At 43.8% G+C, this 19565-nt stretch overlaps 1 protein-coding gene across 1 annotated transcript in view; it reads left to right on the top strand.

Annotated features, from left to right (window-relative positions):
• The first annotated feature begins 812 nt into the window (after nucleotides 1-812).
• LOC137413135 (oxaloacetate tautomerase FAHD2A, mitochondrial) overlaps nucleotides 813-19565 on the top strand; it is a 54983-nt gene continuing 36230 nt past the window's right edge. The window contains exons 1-4 of the mRNA XM_068098526.2: nucleotides 813-1075; nucleotides 5644-5860; nucleotides 11000-11059; nucleotides 14146-14308. Of these exons, the coding sequence (XP_067954627.2) occupies nucleotides 843-1075; nucleotides 5644-5860; nucleotides 11000-11059; nucleotides 14146-14308 (673 nt within the window). The 5' untranslated portion in view covers nucleotides 813-842. The remainder of the gene's footprint in view (nucleotides 1076-5643; nucleotides 5861-10999; nucleotides 11060-14145; nucleotides 14309-19565) is intronic.

Raw genomic sequence — 19565 nt, 5'->3', positions numbered from 1 at the left:
ACACCGCCTGAAATAACAGACGGGAAAATGCCGATATATTAAAAATTCGTCGCCACACACGGAAATTGCCGAAATATATATTTTTTTACAATCACGGCATGGGCAGTCATGCACCGCCTGAAATAACAGACGGGAAAATGCCGAGATATATTAAAAATTCGTCGCCACATACGGGAAATTGCCGAGATATATTTTCACTTTGCACAAAAATAACATCAAGTAATCGAATCAATAGGAATGTCCTGTGCCTATAACATCGACGTTATAGGCACAGCTGCATCTAGGCATTGTGTAACATCGACGCGGCTTTTGTTTTAATTAAAACTTTTTGTACTTGTTTGCATATATAGTAAGATATAACTTTGGGCGTGTTCTCGGCACAATTTGTATGAAAATTAGTTTAAACTGACGTCAGGAGGAAAAACGAGTCATGAGTTTTCTTACAATGTATAACTTATGAAAGCTTGCTTCTAATTGGTGGAGAAAAGCCGATGACAAAAAAAACATTTCTGAGTTATAAAACAGTAAATTCAGCATTTTATGGGTTAAATGTCGCGGCGTTATTTTTAACTGGAGCGGATTACGCCCCGCCCCTTTCCTATGCATTTCCGCGACGAATTATACGATTTGTGAGCCGTTTGTACAACAAAACAAGAGTCAGGGTGAAGATGTATCCCGGAGTATCTCACAAACATAATAACAACTTGCGCATCAAATGATATTGCAATCTCTTCAAAATTTTTTTTTTCCAAATAGTGCACGAACCAATGGTAAAAAGTAAGCGCACGAACCAATGGTTTCGCACCTATACACCGCCTCATTCTCGATATGCCGACGCCGACATGTTGCTTCGGGTGTGTTTTGGAGCAGTCGTGAAGTCTGCCCGGGCTAACTGTCGATTTTTGCATTCCATGCGCTTGATCCGGTTTACAGACGATAAGAATGGACCACGAATCGGTGTTGAGACGGAGCCCGAAGGGGACGTGGTGGATATCTGCAATCACGACCCGGGGATAGCACGGGAAATGATCCCGTTCCTTGAGGCTGGACCCTCCGCTCTGGAAGCGGCGAACAGGTGCTCTGAGATTGCATTGAAATGAAATGCGTTTACAGTACCTGTGATATGTACATTGTACAGGTACTATTTACACTCACGTGATTTAACCCCTCCACGTATAATTTACAACCACGTGTGTTTAACCCGTACAGGTATAATTTACACAGATCTGTTAACCCGTACAGGTATAATTTACACATGTGTGTTTAACCAGTACAGGTACAATTTACACTCACGTGTGTTTAACCCGTACAGGTATCATTTACACAGATCTGTTAACCCATACAGGTATAATTTACACATGTGTGTTTAACCAGTACAGGTACAATTTATACTCACGTGTGTTTAACCTATACAGGTATCATTTACACTCATGTGTTTAACCCGTCCAGGTATCATTTACACTCAGTGTGTTTAACCCCTACAGCCTACAGGTATCATTTACACTCGAGTGTATTTCAAACCCACAGGTATCATTTACACTCAGTGTGTTTAACCTATACGTATACAGGTATCATTTACACTCAGTGTGTGTTTAACCTATACAGGTATCATTTACACTCACGTGTTTAACCCATACAGGTATCATTTACACTCATGTGTTTAACCCCTACAGCCTACAGGTATCATTTACACTCGAGTGTATTTCAAACCTACACGCTCACGTGTTTAACCCGTGCAGGTATCATTTGCACTCGTGTGTTTAACCTGTACAGCTGTAATATACACTCGTGTGTTTAACCCGTACAGGTATCATTTACCCTCACGTGTATGTAATCTGTACAGGTATGATTTACCCGCGTCTATTGATAATTTGTTTTTTTTTTGTATACTGGGGCGAGGCTCGTGGAAGAGATTGCGTCAAAAAATTCATACCGGGTTACATTACATGAAAGCTGTTTTGCTGGTATAACTAACCTTAACTAATAGTAAGGGAAACATATGAAAATCTGTTAACTAAATTGTTACCAAAAAATTTCTTCACCAATATGTTTGTAAAGGTGTGTAATAACATGTGTTAAAATGTTGAAGGTCAACTCCCGTGGGAAACCCAGAAAAAAAGCTGTTGAATTCGGGTACCGAAAAATTATTTTCGAGAATTTTTATTTTTTTTCATCGGCCCTTAAGTAACTTATGAGGGGTCAAATAAGGGTTTTTCATGATTCTGAGTTGATTGTTAACATTTATATTTCACCACAGACACTCCTTTGTGGAAAAATAATTTCTAAATATATCTCATTTTCTACTTTGCAGGACATGGAGTCTAGCAATATGGATGAAGACGTTACTCCACCTGTGCTCAATTGCTTCATCTGTGCACGCTCGGATACACCAGCTGAAAGGCTCATACAGGCAACTCCAAAGGGATACTCAACTTTATTGAAACAAGCAGAAACTGTCGAAAATGTTACTGTTGTGGAACGTATGAAGGAGGCTCAAAAGGAAGGAAAACTGAGGTACCACCAGAAGTGTAAAAATGATCTGTACAACAACTTTGTTGCAACCACCAAGAAGTCAGCTCAATCATCAAAGGCAGAGAAAGAGTCATCAAAGTTGAAGAGAAGACGCACTACTTGTGAGTTCAGTTCATCAACTGGCTGCAGTTCTAGAAGATCACAGTCAGTTGACCTCCTGTATAAGGATGTATGCATTCTTTGCAACCAACCAGCCCAGCTCTACAAAAATAATCCAGCACAAGCTAGAAAGAAATACAGAGTGCCAGATAATTTGACTGCAGATACACTGAAGGCAAGCTTGCTGAAGACAGCACGGAGTCGCGGGGATGACTGGGGCACTGAAGTCACTGGACGCCTGGAAGGGATCAACGACTTGGTAGCAGAAGAAACACTGTACCATTTGCGATGCAAACTTATGTTTGCGAGAGGTGACAGTTTGTCCAAGACTGATGAGGAAGGAAAAAGGAAGAGAGGACAGAGGAGTATTGATGAGGAGCGAGAGGCAGTTTTTATTGAATTCTGCGAATGGTTAGACTCAGAATTAGAGCATGGGGTAATGAACATGGACCAAGTCCATGAAAAGCTGCAGGAGTTTGATCAGTCACCAGAGAAGAGCCTTTCTTATTCAAAGCATTGGCTGAAGATAAAACTTCTAGAGAAATACGAAGACACCTTGTATTTCACAACACAGGAAAGAAGGGCAGATGTACTCTGTCTCAAAGATGGCACCGACAATATTCTGCGAGCGCATCATGCTAATCTTTACCATGGAGATGAGAAGACTCAGATCATAAAGACGGCACTCAAGTTCATATCCAATGATATTGCCTTGATTGATTTAGGTCCAAAGTCATACCTCACCACACACAGTATGACTGACATCGATAGTCAGCTGACACTTGTTCCTGCAAGCCTTCAGATGTTCTTGAGACCGATTGTCAAGACAGACGAAAGAGTTGCCGTTTGGGGGCAGAATTTTATTAAGGCCTGTCGACCTCGGTCTGGAGTATTGCCACACCAAATGGGGCTTGCCATACAACTTGATCATAGATTTGGGTCAAAATGGATGCTCAATAAGTTCCACCGGCTGGGATACACTGAGTCTTACACGGAGACACAAAACTACAAATACTGCTTCCTTAATAGTAGGAGTGGAGATGATGTTCCAGATACTTCTGGCACTCTTGACACCATTGTGGAGGAAACCGATGAACAGATCAATGATGAGGTTGCGGTTGATGCTGCGCTTGAGGATCAATCAGTGATGACAGCCAAAGTGCCAGCCAGTGAAAGTGAATTGTCAAGTAATGATCAGGTGGTCTTTATGGAGGTTGGGGAAACAAACAATGCAGTCACTCAGTTTGTTGGAGACAATATAGATTTAAACATTGTCTCTATTCACGGAAACACTCCCTTTCACTCAATGGGTTGGATCGAAGAGGGTGCAGCTGCACAACATTCACTCCGTGCCTACCTGCAGACCCGGGACTGGATCCTTCTACAGAGCATGTCTCTGAACCCCAGTGACTATGGATGGACAATAGGTGTGCATGGGTATGAGCCAGTTCCAACACTGGACCCCACGGGCCACGGCTCCTGAGGAGCTATTGCAGTTCACGAGCTGTAATTGTCATGGAGATTGCAGCAACCGGCGATGCAGCTGCAAGAAGAATGGGGTCACGTGCATCTCGGCCTGTGGAGTCTGTAATGGCATTACATGCAGAAACTGCAGTCATGATGTTGTTGAGTCTGAAGAAGACATAGACAATGACTGTTGAAACTTCTGACATTGTGAATGAGAAATAACTCTTGAGTATTATATATGTATGTGAAATAAAAGCTACTTTGTGTGTAAATGTAAAAGTGAAAATATAAATGTTAACAATCAACTCAGAATCATGAAAAACCCTTATTTGACCCCTCATAAGTTACTTAAGGGCCGATTTAAAAAAAAAAAAATTCTCGAAAATAATTTTTCGGTACCCGAATTCAACAGCTTTTTTTCTGGGTTTCCCACGGGAGTTGAACTTCAACATTTTAACACATGTTATTACACACCTTTACAAACATATTGGTGAAGAAATTTTTTGGTAACAATTTAGTTAACAGATTTGTGAAATATCTCATAAAATGCCCTTACTATAACCCACCTATCTTTCTTGTATCGCTTGTTAATTTTGATGGTTGACATGAGATCTGCGCAGGTGTAAAATGGCTTAACTCACAATTAAACAAATGATTTTCGCTTAAATATTTTTAATGGTAATGTTGTGTACAAGTTTTAAACGTGCAAGTGTTTTTTTTTTTTTCATTGCGTTTGGGACGAGGTAGGAAGGAGGGATGGGGGGGGGGGGGAAGGGGGAGAGGGGAGGGGCGATGGAGATAAGACCACTTATTTAACAACACAGACCCTTGCTGGGGTTTATGTATGAGTCGAGTAGATTATTATTATTATTATTTTTTTTGTATACAAGATCGACGCTCATGTAAGAGCTAACATTAATCACACAAAGACAAACTGACTCATAAAACATAAGATAAAGGGAGCGGGAGACAAGATGGAGAGAGAGGGAAGCACACAAGTACAACATTTGAGAGCAGGGACATCGGGAGATCTGTGGGAGGGAGAGGGCTTGCGGGGAGGAGGCGTGGGAAGTGGAGGAGGGGGAAAGGTGGGAGAGCTAAAAAACACATGGACATTGCTAGGACTTCCAGGAAAGAAGTCGGAATTTCAAAAAAGTGGATCTGGGGTGAATTGACGGGGGTAGAAAAGATCAAGGTTTTGGAGGGGGGATGATAAGAGATGGTGGTGAACAGCTGTTTTAAAGACCTGGAGGGAGGAGTGGGATTGAAAATCTGATAAAACTAATAAATCTGATAAAGATCTGAGCGATCTATGTTAAATTGGAATGACCCAGATTAAAGTTGATCTGTGTGCTGACTTACTGACCGAGTACATTAGCCTCCCCATTCCTTTGGGAATGGTTGAGGGTAATTAGGATAAATTAATTTACTATGGAGATGCAAACTGAATGACATAATGAGTTGAACAAATATTTGTTATTATTTTTCTCTGGCTCTGCCAACAGGCATAGATTGGTGATTGTGCTTGCATGTTACACTGCACAGGGCTGTCAAAGGTGGTGCGCCAGTGCTTCCGAGGTCCAGTACTCGTATCCTCGCTCCCGTGGTAGGACCCGACAAGGTGATTTGCGTGGGAATGAATTACCGGGACCACTGTCTCGAGCAGGACGTGAAGGTGCCGAAAGAACCGATTATTTTCAGCAAGTTCTCCAGCTGCATCGTGGGTCCTTACGATGATATCATTTACCCCGATGAGACCAACGTAAGTCTGTAGTGGCCCAAGGAGCTGTTGCTAATTCAATTTTGGACCAGAAGAACCGATTAGTTTTCATATTGCCATGTCGACCGTCACGCCAAGTGTTTTTGACCCACGTGAATGACCAAACGATTGTTGAATTAACACTGTGTTCATTTATCAATTGATGTGGCGGTTCGGGTGCAGCCACCCAGCTGCTGGATGCATCATTTATCTGTGGGCGCGTCTGCCGCTGATGCAATGCCTCTCTATAACCAGTTACCTGGTGCTCATTTTGCCGACCTCGGAAGGATGACGGGCTGAGTCAACCCCACCTGGCGTTAATTCAACGGGATTCGAACTCGGGACCTCAGGATCCCAAGCCCACCTCCCTAACCATTAGGCCAACACCAGGTCCCCCAATAATTATTCAAATAAAGCTGAGACTGGCATTTGCTCACTTGGGAAGGCAAAAGGCGAGAAAATGTTTATTTTATTTTTACTAACAAATAATAGTTTATTGTAAATTGAATATGGGGAACAAGAACAGACAGGACACTATAAATAATACATGAACAGATCTGGCTGTCTACATACACAGATAGGGAAGAAACAGAACACGTGAACTTGTATGCAAGCATAGAACTAAACCCCACTAAGGTGCCAAATTACCGGACTCGATCGTGGGGCGAACAGGTGAGGGCTTGAGCTGTTGGGGGTTTTTAACATCAACAAAGTAGCGTTAGCAAGGGACACCTGGAGTAACATCCATCCGAGGGTGGTGCACTTGGTGAGGCAAAGACTTTTCTGTGAAGCACCAATCTGACAGTTTATAGTAAGGTCAGGAATCGAACCCACAACTCAACAACTCAGTAATGCGCTATCTCTGCACGAATTTGTCAAACCAAATGCATTAAATTCTCAATAATGTGAATCATCTTGGCGACTGCTTTTACTAAAGTGAGAGAGAAATAAGGGTTTAGACTTTTTTCTTTCAATAATATTCTACTATATAAAATGTGTGTGTGTGTGTGCGTGTTTGTGTGTGTGTGTGTTTGTGTGTGTGTGTGTCTGAAAATCATAGAAAAAAAACATGGCTGGACCAATCTCCACCAATGTTTGTATACCGGCAGGTGTTTGGGGTACCCAAAGTCAGGTCATGACCACAAAACAAAAATCCCCTCACGTGGGTGCGGTTCCCTTTTTGTAATAGGGTCACCATAGCGGGAAGGAGTGGGTGTTTCTAACTATTAAAACTAGCAAAGCCAGGCAGAATAATGGGCGACCCTTGTGTGTTTTCACTCTATTTGGTCTTGAAAACCTGGGCTGAAACCACAATTACGCACAAAAACCTTAATTTACTACAAATTGCTCATCCCTTTATTCAGGCGGTGTTTAGGCCACAGACTGCTGCTGTGATCGCTTCCAAAAATAATAAAACCCGGGTTACCTACATGAACCAAAAAGATGCATACTGTTTATGTGCACATACAGTAAACCCTTAAATATCGTGGGTTTGAATATCTCGGTTTTGACCATTTGCGGGCAACCTCTTTACGTACCATTTTAGTTATCGCAGGCTTGCGCAGGGCTTGATTATGACCATTCATGGCTTTTGAGCTGCGTTGTGACAGTTATCTCACACCACAAGCCTTTTTGTAGTTTCTTGGGCAATGTTAATAAGCATAAAGCCACCAAAGCATAAAACAATGTACAAAAGTGATTAATTTTATTATTTATTTGTTGGTTTATGGAGCTGCAGAATCTATATTATAAAAGGAGCCGTGTCTGTCTGTCTGTCTGTTTGTCTGATTGTCGTGTTATAACTTGAGAATGGATTAACGGATTTCAATAAATCCCTGTTTGTCGTTAAAGGCGGCAAAAAGGGTTGGCGTCAGGAAGGGCATCCGGCCGTAAAACATTGCTTCAAAAAGGGGACCGAAAAACAACAACAACCACGGTTCCCGAAAAAGGCCAACCCCCGCTTGCGGGGAAAAATGGCCTCTAAAGGTGGTTATTATTTATTATTAATAAATCCAACTATGGTGGATTCGCCTAACGGATTGTTTGTGATCCCCATTTTTTTTTTTTTTTTTGGTACATGGGCATGCGTGTCAACACTGCAAATGTCAACACATGACGTTGGTTATCCCTGCACGGAGAGCAGGAGCCGAATCCTTTTTTTTTTTTCTTCTTCCCCCATGGATTAGCCATCGCAGCAAAGATTGGTATTTCCATCAGCGAAGCGATGGGTCTTATATTCTAGTGATTTATAAAAGAAATACTTTGACAGATTGCAAAGGGAAACTGTTTAATTGTTTGATAGGGGAGGAATGGTGGGGGCTTCAAGACACATTACGGAAGGAACAGACCATGTTTAACCCTAACCCTAACAACACAGGCTATGTGGCCGTGGCCTCATTCGTGGGTGTGGGGGACCGGGAGAGGGTCATGAATTCTCTATGTAAATGTGTACCATGTGGCGCCACCTGGTGATGGTAGCAGAGGGTATTAAAATTTCCTTTTTTTTACCTGTGCAACACTGAGGTTACGAAGCACTCATTGCATGGGAAAATTTTTCTTCCCTCCTCCCTCAAAACAGAGCCCCCCCCCCCCAAAAGATGTATATGTACTATATCTAACTCCCTCCATCTCCCCTCACCTCTCCACCCCCTCCCCCTCCCCCTTCCCCACTCCCTACTTCACTCCTCCCTCTCCTGCTTCCCCCCCCCCCCCTTGTGTGTGTGTGTGTGTGTGTGTGTGTGTGTGTGTGTGTGTGTGTGTGTGTGTGTGTGTGTGTGTGTGTGTGTGTGTGTGTGTGTGTATTTATATATATATATATATCATTTTTTTTAATGTTTATTTTTGGCTGCCACCCACCTTCCTTGATATTTTCTCAAAGCCCAGAAACCTCACCACCCTTTTCCCATAGGCCCTTGGTTTTTAATATCACGGCATTTTCCAGGAACGTAATCCCCACGATATTTAAGGGTTTACTGTATAATGCATCGTGGTTAGGCCTATAAAGCTCAGATGGTTCTAATTGCACTGGCCCATGGGCTGACACCAGAGGTCTGCTGCCTGAGGCCTATAAACCTTCACAAAATGTCAGAGGTACATATATATTTTTTCCAGGTTACAATTGTGGGTGGAGTTGTGCCAGCTGTTGAAACAATGCGGCGAAGGCAGTCTGCCCACACATACATGCAAACATAGTCCAAGAACGAACTGGCGTTTATTTATATTAGATAAGGAAATTCTCTGCATGGATGTACGTCTGATCACATCATACAATGTGGGCCAAAAAAAAAACGATTTCAAAATATATTAAATACCTCCGCCACCGAAGGTGGGTGGAGGTTATGTTTTCACCCCTGTCTGTTTCTTTGTCTGTCTGTGAACAAGATATCTCACAAAGTTGTGGACAGATTCGGATGAAATGTGGCAGAGATGAAGCGTATGCGACAAGGACGAAATGATTAGATTTTGGTGAGGATTCGGATCTGGCTTCTGGAATTTTAAAAGTGATTCTTCACTATTGGGAGACAGGGCCAAAAACGATACATAGCACAATATCTCAAAAAGTTATGGACGGATTTGGACGACACTTGATGGACAGGTTGTGTGTCTGACAAGGACAAATCGATTCGATTTTGGTGAGGATCCGAATATATATTAGGATACGATAATTATTTAATTTTTAAGTGATTCTTCACCATTGAGAGATAGGGTGAAAAGTGATATATAACATGATATTTAAAAAAAGTTGTGGACGAGTTATGACTAAACTTGGTCGATGAGTTGGTTAGGTGACAAGAACAAGCCGATTAGATTTTGGTTCTGGTCCGAATCCAGAGCCGGCCTATCAACAACAACAACAACAACAACAACAACAACAACATGCATTTTAAGGCCATTTTCCCTGGCAGAGCGGGGGTTAGCCTTGCGGTCCCCATGACGATCTTCTCCATTTTGCCCTATTTTCTGCATCTCCCATTGTTAACCCCCTCGCCCGCATTTCTTCTTCCACCATCTTTAGCCAAGTCTTTCTCGGTCTTCCCCGTCTTCTACTTCCTTCTACATTCATTTCCATCACTCTTCTCAACCAGTCACTTTCATCCTTCCTCAACACATGACCAAACCATCTCAACCTGTTCCTCTTCACAGCATCAATCACAGGCTCTATTCCCATCATCTTTCGCAATTCATCATTTGTCCTCCTCTCTCTCAACGATACTCCGCACATCCACCGAACCATTCGCATTTCCACCCTTTCCAGCCTTCGTTGATGCTCTACGTTCATTACCTATGTCTCGTTCCCATAAATCATAACACTTCTCACACATGCACCATACACCTTTCCCTTCAGCTTCAATGACACTCCCCTCATCATCAGCACGCCACTCAATTCCCGAAACTTCTTCCATGCACATCTCACTCGAGCAACCGTTGCGAGTCTGATCCACCTTCTCCATTCAGCATGTCTCCGAGGTAGCAAAATGTTTTCACACCTTCCAGCTTCACGCCTTCTCCAAGATCCAACTCAACATTTCAGCCGGCCTATCAGTCGGATACAAAACGAACTGTTCAACCTGGCGGTGGTATGCGCTCTACTGAGTGCCGTTCTAGTTAATACTGCATACTTTCTGCAAACTCGTAAACTTGTTTTTTCTCTTGTCAGGTTACGACATATATGATATTTGAACAAATGTCAAATTAGTGACTGTAAATGTGCCATGTAATCGAGACCATCTTGTCAATTTTAATTGTGCCAATAAGCAGCTTTTTCTCATTCTATTTCAGCTATTGCTCCAGAAATGGTAATTGTTGGGTTGTTTTTTTGGGTCACCATGGTAAAATAAAAAACGACTAGGCCTATCGTGGGAGACGACTTGCAATTTTTCCTGTACATGTGGAATAGTGCAAACTTGTGCTTTAGCCACTGGTCCCTGCCTAAGGAATGGTGCACTGGCACGATGTTTCGCTCCTGGCGAGAGCAGGTATCAGCAGTCATCAAATCAGACATGCTTTTACACGAGTCAACTGTTCTGGTTCTGTATGATGTTTATCGAGATATTTGTTGTTGTTAATGAATTATAGTTGGGGAATTTGACGTGCGTGTAAATCATGTTTTGTTTATCTTATCCAAGATGTGTGTTGTTTCAGGAACTTGATTGGGAAGTCGAATTGGCTTTTGTTATCGGCAAAAAAGGCAAGCACATACAGGTATGGGAAGCATTCATTTTGTGAGATATTTTACTCGTGAGATTTAGAAATGGTACTTGGAGTTGCCTCTCTGTTTATGCCTGACTACAATCTTGGTTGAAGTCCTCAACATCGATACTAGAGAGTGGTAAATAAGATATAAAGGTCTCCATAACTCTCCCTCTATCCATTTTCTCCTCTTAGCCCAGCGGCTAAGTCGAAAAATATGGCAGTATATTTCACTTTGTGGAGAAATTATGAAACTTTGCACACAGGTTGGGGACCCCAGTAGGAACATTTTTCGATTAGGATCCAACTCGGCATAGGCCAAAGGTCAACAACTTTGTCAAATTTCTTAAATCCTCAATTTTCATCTGATTGACTTGAAATTTGAAGAGCATTTACATATCAGGTCACTGAATACAACCACCAATTATTTTTGAGGTCAACATAGGCCAAAGGTCAACAACTTTGTCAAATTTCTAAAATCCTCAATTTTCATCTGATTTGAAATTTGAAGAGCATTTACATATCAGGTCACTGAATACAACTACCAATTATTTTTGAGGTCAACATTGGCCAAAAGGTCAACATAGGCCAAATTTCTAAAATCCTCAATTTTTATCCGATTGACTTGAAAAGGATCGATCTTGAATGACCTGGACATGGTTTATGGTTTTCCACCTGTAAAAGAAAACATGCGTAAATACAATAATGATAACGAACTTTGATGTCTGCAAAGAACTTTATTGCATAAAAAAGGAAATCTTCTGTCTTAACCGAAACTAATGCAAACAGATGGCAGCACTGAAATAATATGGGGTGCTAAGTAAAATCATATGGGGTGCTAACTGATCACCTGTTCACCCAAATTGTCATGGGGGGGGGGGGGGGGGGGGGGTTAGCCACTGCAATCGTATTTCTATCGGCCACCAGGGGGCGTTTCAGAGTTGGGTCCTAATCGAAAAATGTTCCGACTGGGGTCCTCCACCTGTCTGCAAAGTTTCATAATTTCTCCACAAAGTGAAATATTTTTCGACTGAGCCGCTGGGCTATCTGCCACTGAAGGTGAATGGTGGTTATGTTTTCACCTCTTTCTGTCTGTCTGTTTGCTTGTTAAACCAATTGTCACGAAACTTCACAAAATGGTATAGTTGATCGGAAGCAAAAAGCCTATTGATTTTGATGTCAAAAGGTCAACACAGGCCAAAGGTCAACTTTTCGAATTTCTAAAATCCTCAATTTTAGTCGCATTGATTATGAAATTTGAACCGGATTTGCATATTTGGTCATTCAATTCAACCGCTAATTATTTTTAAGGTCAAAAGGTCAACATAAAATTTCTAAAATTGTCAATTTTCATCTGATTGACATGAAATTTGAAGAGAAATTGCATCTCAAGTCACTGAATTCGACCACCATTTATTTTGAGGTCAACATATGCCAAAGGTCAACAACTTATTTTTATGGATTTCGCAAGTATCGTGCTATGCACGCCATATTTCTTGTTTGTTTCTCTGTTTGTGAATAGGATATCCGAGTTGTGGACGGATTCGGACGAAATTTGGTGGACAGGTTGTGTATGTGACAAGGACGAAATGGTTATATTTTGATGAAGATGCAGATCTTGATCTGATAATTTTTTATGTGATTCTTCACCATTGAGGGGTAGGGAAAAATAATATTGCTGATGCTGAGGCCCAAACATTTGAGGGATTGAACCTCTTCAACAAAAGATTTATTGAGGAAGTAGATGGGAGGTTTCGCCAGATGGTCTTTTTGGAGAGACAGGGTGAGAGTGTAAGATTTGGCATGATTGAAATACATTTTAAGTGTTGGATCAGCTCGTGATTCTATAAAGGTCAGCAGAAATGGTAGAGGCTACTGCCTGCCTATCTGAAAGATGAGGAGAGAGGGGATTGTCCAGACGGTCATAAAGATTGTTGATGAAGATTGGCCTGGGCCATTCCCCTGGGACACCAGCCTTGCCAGTAAAAGATGAGAGGATCGATCCCGTTGAAGGCCACATGTTAATTACGAGGTTTGAGTTGAGGGCCACTACCTTCCCTCGCTATCTCCTGCTCTCTCAACCCCCCGACCCTCCCCAGCAGTTCCACCTATTGATGCTACGCCCTGCCAGTTTGTCATGCGTGACCGCTTTAATTAGGTCGGGAATCTAACCTAGACAAGCCAACTTGAATCTTAATTTTATGTCATCTGAGCTATTGTGCCAGGCCTGGAGACCAAATTAAGGAATTTATCCTCCATTGTCTGCGCTTTACCTGGTCTCCGTTACCTTAATCAATCGATTTTACTTGTGTTCTTTGTACATTTCCCTCTACTGTGCATTCCTTACTTCCTCATTTGTGTCCTCTTTTCTTGCTAATTTCATACCCTTCCTCGCTTTCTCCTGTCACTGTTGAGTCTCCCCTTTTTGTTCTACAATTCACAAATAAATAAGGGTTTGAGCTAGCTTTTCACAACCAGTTTTGAACAATTAAGCTGAACGTGCACCGAGACAATTTGCCCATGTGTGCATCCCAGGTGATTCGCTTCAATGTCGTTGGGATTTCTCCCAAGAGTTGCCTCGCGTTTGCATCATGATTGATTATAATATGCCTCGTAAGAGTCACTCGTAAGTAACGTCTTCTCATGAGTAATACTTCGTAATTGGTGCTTCGTATGACATGCTCTCTTTGAGCCAATCAGCGATTTACCAAAAGCTATTGACTGCAATGTAACACTGGAATATCAAAATTCAGGAAGTGATGGCATTGCATTTAATATTCACCTGGAAAATATCTGGGATCTGCATGTGGCGTTGGAAAGCATCACTTTAATGTTTTCATCACACTGGAATTCACACTGACTAATCACCTTGGTCATTGGTTGGTTCAAATGGCCCACCTCGGTCTTGACTCGTAATCAAATGAACTGTTTATTTTGAAAATCTTGTGGATCTTAAAAATCTCAGCAACATTTGAAAAGAGTAGGCCATTGTGTGATGAAACTCTTCCATTTCCTGGAAATTAATTCCATGTTGCAACGAGGAGGACACCTAATTGAAAGTTTGGAACGACTCCTAACACGCACACTTTCCTTCATAGGAAGAAAACGCCATGGAGCACGTGGCAGGTTTTGCAGTTTCACATGATGTTAGTGCACGAGACTGGCAGATGAAGCGGAACGGGCGCCAGTGGCTGCTCGGGAAGACCTTTGACTCCTTCTGTCCGCTGGGACCAGCACTTGTCACCAAAATGGGATTGTCCGGTCTGTCGCTCCACTTCACATCACTTTTGCATGTGGAGCATTGTCATAATTTATGATGAGTAATAGTGAAATCCCTCATCCAACCTTCTAAAATAATTAAAATGTTTAGTTCAGCTTTGGTTTTACATGGTGTGTTGAAAAGATTCCTGGAATGAGGTACTCTACAAGTCAAAGAAACACTAACATGTTATATTATTCTAAAGGTAAGTACATATTGTCACATCAGAGGGCCCGCTAACACAGACCGTCTGAGCCTGAGGTTCAAAGACCCATGTGAATGCCAAAATGATGTTGAATTGATTATATTGCTTTTAGAGTTACGATGCCCCAAGGATTGCCCAAAATGCAAGCCAAAACTGGTGATTCTTCACACCCGAAGACATTCCTTCGCAAATGGTTTATTATGAAAATGATATGAGCATGGACAAGACAAAAAACACAGACAGATCTGGCACATGAAGGCAGGCAAATTGGGAAGGTAAAACGCCAAAAAATAAATAGAACTATGTCCCGCCAAAAAATAGTGCCAAAATACCGGATTCAAACAGACAGAGGGGAACACAGGCGAGGACTGAAGGCAGGCTCGAGCTGTTTGTGGCTGCAGGATAATGTGACACAGGAGGAATGAATGTTAGTGCTGATGGTGATGAGGATGCCAGGAGACGAGGGGGTGTTAATGTGGAGCAATGTCTCCGCGATTCTCCAAAACGGTCTTTTTGTGGGGAGTGATGTAACAGATAGAGCGCATTGTCTCTACTGAAGCAATGTGTGATCTTCCATGCGCATGCCTTCATCACCTCCAAAATCGCGCTCATGCACGGCCGATCCATCTCATTGGCCGCCCGCTGGTGGGGGCTGCGCCAACTTTTGGACCATGCCGCCCTTTAGCTCTGCCCTTGCCAAAGTGTTCCGCCCCTCTCCAAGGCCCTACAGCTCAATCCTCTCCCTTGTCTCGCTGTCTTCTGGTCAAATGGCCCATAATGTGCCTCATTAATAACGCCTTTATCGTTTTCAGCCCTCAAGTGGTATTTCAGTGATAAGTGTTTGATGTGTCAGTTATAAAAAAAACCTTTGTATGTCCATCTCTTCAATGACTAAAATGCTCAAACGTGAACCTACTCCCTGAAAACCTTCCACCTTTAGCTTATATCAGTTCACTACAGGAAGAAGGCATCACTTGACGGCTATGGAGGCTTTTTGCAGTATGGTCGTCGCAGCATCATGTTATGCGGATGTTTGTCATCAGCAGGGACTGGGGCACTTGTCTGGATAGAAGGGAAAATTGATGGAGCAAAATACAGAAAAATCCTCGAGGAAAACCTGCTGCCCTCTGCAAGAAAGCTGAAATTGGGACGGAAGTTCACCTTTCAGCATGACAACGACCCGAAGCACAAGGCCAAAGCCACACTGGAGTGGCTCAGGAACAAAAAGATAAATGTCCTTGAGTGGCCCAGTCAGAGCCCTGACCAAAATCCACTCGAAAATCTGTGGTGCTGAGTATTTTTGCTTGCATCATGGTGACACGTTTTTCGTTTATTCCAATGTCATTGTGCTTGCAGATCACATGTCATTGCACTTAATCTCTCGGATCATTATGACTACAGCAGCCATGTTGGCCACCTGCCGAAACGGGGGCAGTTTTAAAATGATTTGATTCAAACAACAACACAACAACAACATGCATTTTAAGGCCATTTTCCCTGCTAGAGCGGGGGTTAGCCTTGCGGTCCCCATGACAATCTTCTCCATTTTGCCCTATTTTCTGCATCTCTCCTTGTTAACCCCCTTGCCTGCATTTCTTCTTCCACCATCTTTAGCCAAGTCTTTCTCGGTCTTCCCCGTCCTCTACTTCCTTCTTCATTAACTTCCATCACTCTTCTCAACCAGTCACTTTCATCCTTCCTCAACACATGACCAAACCATCTCAGCCTGTTCCTCTTCACAGCATCAATCACAGGCAATATTCCCATCATCTTTCGCAATTCATCATTTGTCTTCCTCTCTCTCAACGATACTCCACACATCCATCAAACCATTCGCATTTCCACCCTTTCCAGCCTTCGTTGCTGCTCTACGTTCATTACCCATGTCTCGCTCCCATAAATCATAACACTTCTCACACATGCAGCATACACCTTTCCCTTCAGCTTCAGCGACACTCTCCTCATCAGCACGCCACTCAGTTCCCGAAACTTCTTCCATGCACATCTCACTCGAGCAACCGTTGCCGAGTCTGATCCACCTTCTCCATTCAGCATGTCTCCGAGGTAGCAAAATGTTTTCACACCTTCCAGCTTCACGCCGCCTCCAAGATCCAACTCAACATTTCCTCCATCTGCAGCTCCCTCTGTGCACACCTTACATTTGAATGTAGCTGCCACACTGGTAAATGACCCTCTCAGACCACTACATTTTTGATGAACCCACTCAGCGCACATTGTACATTGAATGGAGTTCACTCCGACACCCTTCCTGCACACAGCACACGGCCACTTCCCAGTTCTTTCCACCTCACCACATGCTTTACCACTTGCCATCACCTTCGTCTTTCCGATATTCACCTTCAGACCTTTTGTCTCCATACATTCCTTCCACTTGTTCATCTTTTCCTTCAGTCCATCCATACTTTCCGCAATCAACACCAGATCATCTGCATACAACAACTCCCACGGTAAACCCTCCTTTACGTTCTGAGCCAGCACCTCCATCACAGCTACAAATAGTAGTGGACTTAATACCGACCCCCTGATGCACTCCCACCTTCACCTCAAACTCACCACTGTTCCCGTCCTTCGTCCTTACAGCTGTGCGCGCTCTTTTGTACATTGCCATCACTACTCTGATCAACCATTCCTCCACTCCTAACTTCCTCAATGCCCATGTCAATACTTTGCGTGGAACCCTATCGAATGCTTTCTCCAGATCAACAAACCCAAAAAACAACTTCTTCCTCTTATCCATGTACTTCTCCTGCAACTGCCTCACAATGAAAAGCACATCTGTCGTTCCTCTTCCTGGCATAAATCCAAACTGCATTTCGTCGATCTTCACTTTCTTCCTTATCCTCCTCTCCAACACCCTTTCCAATACCTTCATTCCATGCTCCAATAACTTTATCGCTCGGTACGAGCCACACTCCAGATGGTCACCTTTCCCCTTGTATAGAGGGACGAGGGTACTCAGTTCCCAATCCACTGGAATGCGGCCTTCTTTCACCACCAGATTACAGATCTCTGTCATTCTCTTCACACCCCAACTTCCTGCTGCCTTCAACATATTGTTACAGATACGACTTTGATGGTATGGTGGGCCGAGCGGGATGGCCGCCGTATCCGTACAAGTTACCCGATTGTGCCCGAATGTTGACTAATCGCGCTACGCTGGCTCAATAGGAAAGAGAAGACACCCGGCTGGGTTACAATCACACAATACGACACCAGGGGTTCAGTTCTCAAGTATATTCGTACGGAAAAAGGTTAGATTACAAGGACAAGAGGGAAACATAGGAAGGTGGGCACTTAAACACACTCTTATATTAACCCTAGACAGACCACGGATAAACGGGACAAGGCTCACTCACACGGGGTTTGATGGCCAGGAAAGCGGCAGTCGATGGCTCAGGTGCACCTGGCTCAGGGACAGAATCGCGTACGTTGGTGTCCAGCAGATGCGGGGAGGTCGCTCAGCGCTCGTGGGTCGCGACTTTGGTCTCAAGCTGGGGAGGTCGCTCAGCGCTCGGGAGGGTGGCGTCTTGTCCTTCCAAGCTCGGGGCGCATCTGACGTCACGTCCGGCGCGGGGCCGCGTATATCCGGCGGGGAGTCACGCCCTCGCTCGTTAGCTCCGCCCCATATGGCATCGGCCCATGGCTTCTCATTGGGTGCGGGGGTTACCGGCTCCGCCCTTGACGAGGGGCCGACAGGGAGCCCCCTTCTGGGTAACCCCGTCGAGCACATGTTCAATGGCGGCCAACCGAGCCGGAGTGAGGACGCAAAGCCGCTGTTGTTGTGGTTGTTGTTGGAGCTTGAGATGATGGGAAGAGATGCGGGGAGGTATGGGAAGGTCCTAAACTCCTACTGGTGCCATATCATCACATTCTGGTGCAACGAAGAGTCATAATTAATGGAAACAAGTCCTTAACTGACATAGATTAAGAATAACTAGCAAGATGTCCTATAATTGTCTACGTGTGGTGCGGGGGACCTGGGCACGACATTTAATGGGGGAATGAAGGGGAAGATCGGCTCTAATGGGTGTTGTTTACAGACAATGGGACTAGGGAATGGGGTAAGGGGAGAGTTGGGGAGTATCGGAGAAGATAGGGGAATATTTACAAGCGGATATGGAGGTCAAATTCCATATTCGCAACATTGCACCCTTCTCTACCCTCGGGGCGTCCCGACCCGATAAATTTTTACCTACTTTAGTGTGGCACGCAATGTAGTTCCCTCTACTATTAACTCTACCCTGAGTGCGACAGTTTTACAGATATTCACAAATGAGTAAATATGTCCCCCTGCGACGTTGCACCCTTCTCCTCACAGAAACACACCCACAGGATAACCGAATCCGGAAAGAATTCGCAAACTACACATACAGCCGGTAGGGAGCATTATTTACAAGATTACGCTGATATCTACACTACGATCCAGGACCTGTCTTTGGAGGAACACATGCAGATGTTATGCATAGAGAGAGCGCGCTTGCCAACATCGATACACCAACCCACGAGTGCTCTGTGGCCGACGGCCTTTAATAACGTGCAGAGCACCCTTTCCGAGCATCAACAGCACCACCCCACCACCAATCGGTGCAGTCACCATTGTTCAATGAAATAAAAATAAATTCGACAACCCCTAACCCTACAGGTGTCTCTTGCTCTTCTTGTGGTGCACTTGGTGGTAACTAAAAGTGGTTCACCTGTATGGCATAGGTGCCACGTTGACCCATAGGTCCATCCACGGGTGGTGCTTGGCCGCAAAAGAGCTGCGGTCCATTGTGGGTGGCCACAAACATTGCGGTCCATATGGTGTATCGATCCAGGCAGCCAACAGCGAAAGTGCAGGCCCACAACTGCGTAGCCAGCACCTCTCTCTCCTCTCTCTCTACCCCAAAGCCAGATCCTCGGAGGTGGGAGACAAAAGAAGAAACAAGTGAGTAAGGTGGTAAGGGCGCAAAAGTGCACGCAATATAAGGTAATGCACACTGGGGGCACATGGGAACCAGGTGAGACAGGTACGTTCCTATCGTACGCCCCCC

The sequence above is a fragment of the Myxine glutinosa genome, chromosome 3 (genome assembly GCF_964187855.1).
Source record: "Myxine glutinosa chromosome 3, kmMyxGlut1.1, whole genome shotgun sequence".
NCBI classification, from domain to species: domain Eukaryota; kingdom Metazoa; phylum Chordata; class Myxini; order Myxiniformes; family Myxinidae; genus Myxine; species Myxine glutinosa.
Note: the sequence above shows the minus strand (reverse complement) of the source record. Positions and strands in the feature narration are given on the sequence as shown.